The sequence below is a fragment of the Saccostrea cucullata genome, unplaced genomic scaffold (assembly GCF_032062105.1).
Source record: "Saccostrea cucullata isolate Sc308-1 unplaced genomic scaffold, CSIRO_AGI_Scuc_v1 ctg208, whole genome shotgun sequence".
Classification (NCBI taxonomy): Eukaryota; Metazoa; Mollusca; class Bivalvia; order Ostreida; family Ostreidae; genus Saccostrea; species Saccostrea cuccullata.
This window is the reverse complement of record NW_026930701.1, coordinates 213,331-217,097: the sequence shown is the minus strand read 5'-3', so window position 1 is coordinate 217,097 and position 3,767 is coordinate 213,331. Positions and strand designations below refer to the sequence as shown.

Genomic DNA, 3,767 nt, shown 5'->3' with positions numbered 1-3,767 from the left:
GAACATTATTCTCTCAGAAAAAAATGACAGAAAAAAATATTCATGGTACCCTTGGGGTTACGAGGGATCAGTTATCACATTCAGCCTTTGTAATACATATAATCCAGTTAAATAATAAAAACCATTCCTTGGCAAAACTTTCTAAAGCCTTTGATCGGGCCAATATTATATCACAAGGAGAAAATCTATTTTTCTGATTCCCATTCTTAATCAGAATTAAAAGTGGCTGGACTGTGATGTATGATATCTAGTTTGTAAACGGATTCCATTGTTGTGGTTTAAAATTACGTTTTTCAAACTTTTTTGATCAATTAGAAAGACCCTGAAATGACCATTATTTGAAAGCAATGAATCAATGGACAAAACCACAGTCTACTGAAAGATAGAGAGGACTAATTGATCGATATAGAATGATTGTCGTTTTAACTGAGAACGATACATAAACTTGAAATTTTTATTTGGCGACTAATTGTTTTAGCAATTCATTTGGGGAATTCATCTTCTCACTCAGGTTAGGCTATTACTTTTGAAAAACATTTCCGTTGCTATAATGATATAAATTTCTTTTTTATTTATTTTGTAATGTTTAACCTTAATTAAATATTTTGTTAATCCTTTTTCGCCATAATTTGCAAATTACAGTCCTTCCAAAAAGGTAACGTTGTTTTACAGATTTATTCAGTCAGCAAATACACAAAAATGTTAGGTAGTCTTCAGCTACAGTAGAGGTCTTCAGAGGAGACTCTAATCGATAAAAAATCTCTTAGTGCAGTTTGAGTATCATTTGCAAAGATACATTGTTTCCGGTTATTTTAAGCTTCAGAATCTATGCATTCTGTATATGGTTATTTGGTTCTTTACTTCGTGTATATGGTAATATTGGTTGTGTATAGTTTAACCTCCGTTAGATTTTACGTAGACTTTTGTCTTCCATACATAATACATTTCCCTATATCCTTAACTAGGATGGGTGGCTTACTACTACTGACAGCTGTTTTATGTTTGGCTAACACTGTTCCTGGCCAAACACCTGATGGCTTCAAAGGACAGGAACTGGACCCAACAAAAAACCCAACCGTGGAGACTCCAAGCATTCAGAAAGAACAGCAGCAAGAGGCTTCTGTCTCCAGTGATGGAACACTAACTATAGGGAATTTTCAGGTGTGTTACTTTTCAGATACAATGTCTTATTGGTGTCTATATTTAAAATCAGTATATATAATGCATATTTTCTAAAACGACACGTGGTTTAGAAACCATTTCCCTCAGCCTCTCCTGAAATTCAATTCCTGATGATTATTAGCATCTCCACGTTTCTCCTTCTGTTGTATGCATTCCGTATGTATGTTACATTTTAGTCTACCTTAGCTATAAACATGAAACAGAAGTTTTATATTTCTTTCCCCCCAAAAACACTTTATTACACTTGTAAAATTTGAAATACAGAATGGTGGAAATAAGAATCTACAAGTTAATTGAGAGTTTCCTTTCAATCTGCTAAAGTTTAATTAAGTAATTATCACAAAGGTTAATTCGTACTTTTTGTATTAATTACAATTTCATTAACTCCTACACAGGTTGTGTTTGACTACGCTTTGAAGGAGATAATGTCCACATATAACATCACAGTTGAGGAAGTCCAACAAATGCTTGAAAACTATTCACAAGGGGGAATTGCAGCCATCATGAAAACAATAACGGATCCAGAGACTGGAAAAGAGGAGGTTGAATGTTTATTCTGAATACTAAAAAATTGATGAACCATTCGTGAAATGCATAATTCTTATTAACATTTATGATAAAAAAATATTAAACATGTATTAATATTGCTAATTTATGAACCTCCTTTTTTAAAATACATGCAACCCTTTTATTACGTATAAGAGATATTTCTTTACAAATACTAAGACTTCAAATTACATGTTCAAGGTTTTTTAAGGCTGCTTATTCTACAGCTTCAATTAATTTATCCTAGTTTTATAAAATCTAACAATTATTGTTTCAGGTCATTTCTATTGATTTTACCGATGCCATCCTTAACAAACAGAAGGAAGAACATGTGAACGCTCAAAAAGAAATTGACGGAACAATGTCGACACAACAAAATGGTGTTAACCCTATGGAACTTAACACAGGAGCAGCAGATCCGATTTTAAATTTGAATAGAGAAGCGGGAAATAATGAGATATCTGCTCAACCTTCTGGTACAGCGCCCCCTATGATTCCCCGCCCATTCGACTCCAATCAGCCATCATATGATCAATTGAGACAAGAACTTTCCAGAATGCAGGCCAGAGAAGTTTACCTGCTCAGACAGCTTAGAATCCTCTCCGCTAGGTATTTACAAATGCTAAGAAGACGGGGGACCACTGTTCCGGGAAATGCGCAAAACATACGAATTCCGTTCCTCACACCCATCAACTTCCGGCGTTCGTCACCACGAACCTTATCTGGGATTGTAACAGGCGGAAACGTGAGAAGGGGTCCTCAAGTTCGTGTGATCTAATCAACTGATTTTTTCCAAGAAACACTAAAAATGGTTTCCATTCGTATCGTTCCTCTGTACATCTTTCATTAAAATTATAATTTTGAAAATAAAGTAGCTAGAACGTGATAAAGCGTGTTACGTGTTATGTATATTATTTTTAAGGACGCTGGGGGTCAACAAGTAAACCATCATATATATCTTCATTTTTTTTAGATATGATAACTAAAGCTGTCAACTATCATTTGGCAAAGAAAAATTGCATACATTTTAGTTTTAAAATTTGATTATTTTTGTATATCTTGATATGGAGCTTTCTTCTAAAGGAGATCAACATAATCTAAAATGGTCACAACCCCCAGCCCCTTTAAATCCAAACATTAAAAAAGATTAAATCTTGTCTCTTTTTAACAGTATAAAACCTTATTCCAGCCTGGAGGATCGTGGTTACTCTATACATATAAGTTTAAGTGTTGGTGTATGGGGATTGAGGTGGGAGAAGTTATTCAGAAAGGTTTTCGAAACATTAAAAAGATTATCAATCAGAATGTTCTTTCCCTCTATGAATTACAAGATACATAATATATTTACTTTCATAAAGTGAATATGTAGAAATATATATGTTTTTGATTTTTAATATATAAACCTGCTTCTCATTTACTATCAAGAAAACGACAGGTCCCTTGTTTTGTAGAACATCGATTTTTTCTAATCGTATAAACAGGTACTCGACACTGTTCGTGTGAAATATTCTTAAAATGAAAAACATTTTTGAAAATAGGTGTTGCATGAGTCTAGTTTTAATTTATATTTTATGCAGCTAACATTTACTTGTGGAATTGATAAAGTTTTCAAAAGGGCATCGTTGTTGTTCGATTTTCATCCGGCATTACGTTTTCAAAATATTTTCGACTATCGTTTCCATCAGCTAGAGGCATTTTTTACACAAGTTGAAGTGGTTTAATGATCAAGACTCATTTCCATTTTTTACTTTATCTATTTCCCGCGCGACAATTGATGGTTACATCAATGTTTTCTTGGTAGAGTTCCATATACAGAGGGTACTTTTAGATTTGTGGATCTTTAAGTTTATTTAGACTCAAGAAACATTTTATGAGAACTTCGAGTCAGCATCAATATGATAACCTAACAATGAAGGTCAGTATTGGATCAACATCGCTGTGCAAAGATGATCTTGTTTGGGCAAATATATTGGCATTGCATTGGCTCAACATTGCATTGTGATTGCATGGACGTTGGCCCAATATCGCGTCTTTGATGT

General features: G+C 33.7%; 1 protein-coding gene across 2 annotated transcripts; it reads left to right on the top strand.

The window, feature by feature from the left end:
• Nucleotides 1-388: 388 nt before the first annotated feature.
• LOC134229686 (uncharacterized) lies at nt 389-2,618 on the top strand. Of its 2 annotated transcripts, none has more exons than XM_062711453.1 (4): nt 389-511; nt 966-1,161; nt 1,578-1,724; nt 2,006-2,618. In XM_062711453.1, exons 2-4 carry the CDS (start codon nt 967-969, stop codon nt 2,504-2,506), a joined length of 843 nt encoding a protein of 280 aa, XP_062567437.1. In that variant the 5' UTR covers nt 389-511; nt 966; the 3' UTR covers nt 2,507-2,618. The 2 variants fall into 2 exon arrangements, with proteins under 2 accessions (XP_062567437.1, XP_062567438.1); XM_062711454.1 differs by lacking the exon at nt 389-511 and adding an exon at nt 565-655.
• The last annotated feature ends 1,149 nt before the right edge of the window (nt 2,619-3,767 follow it).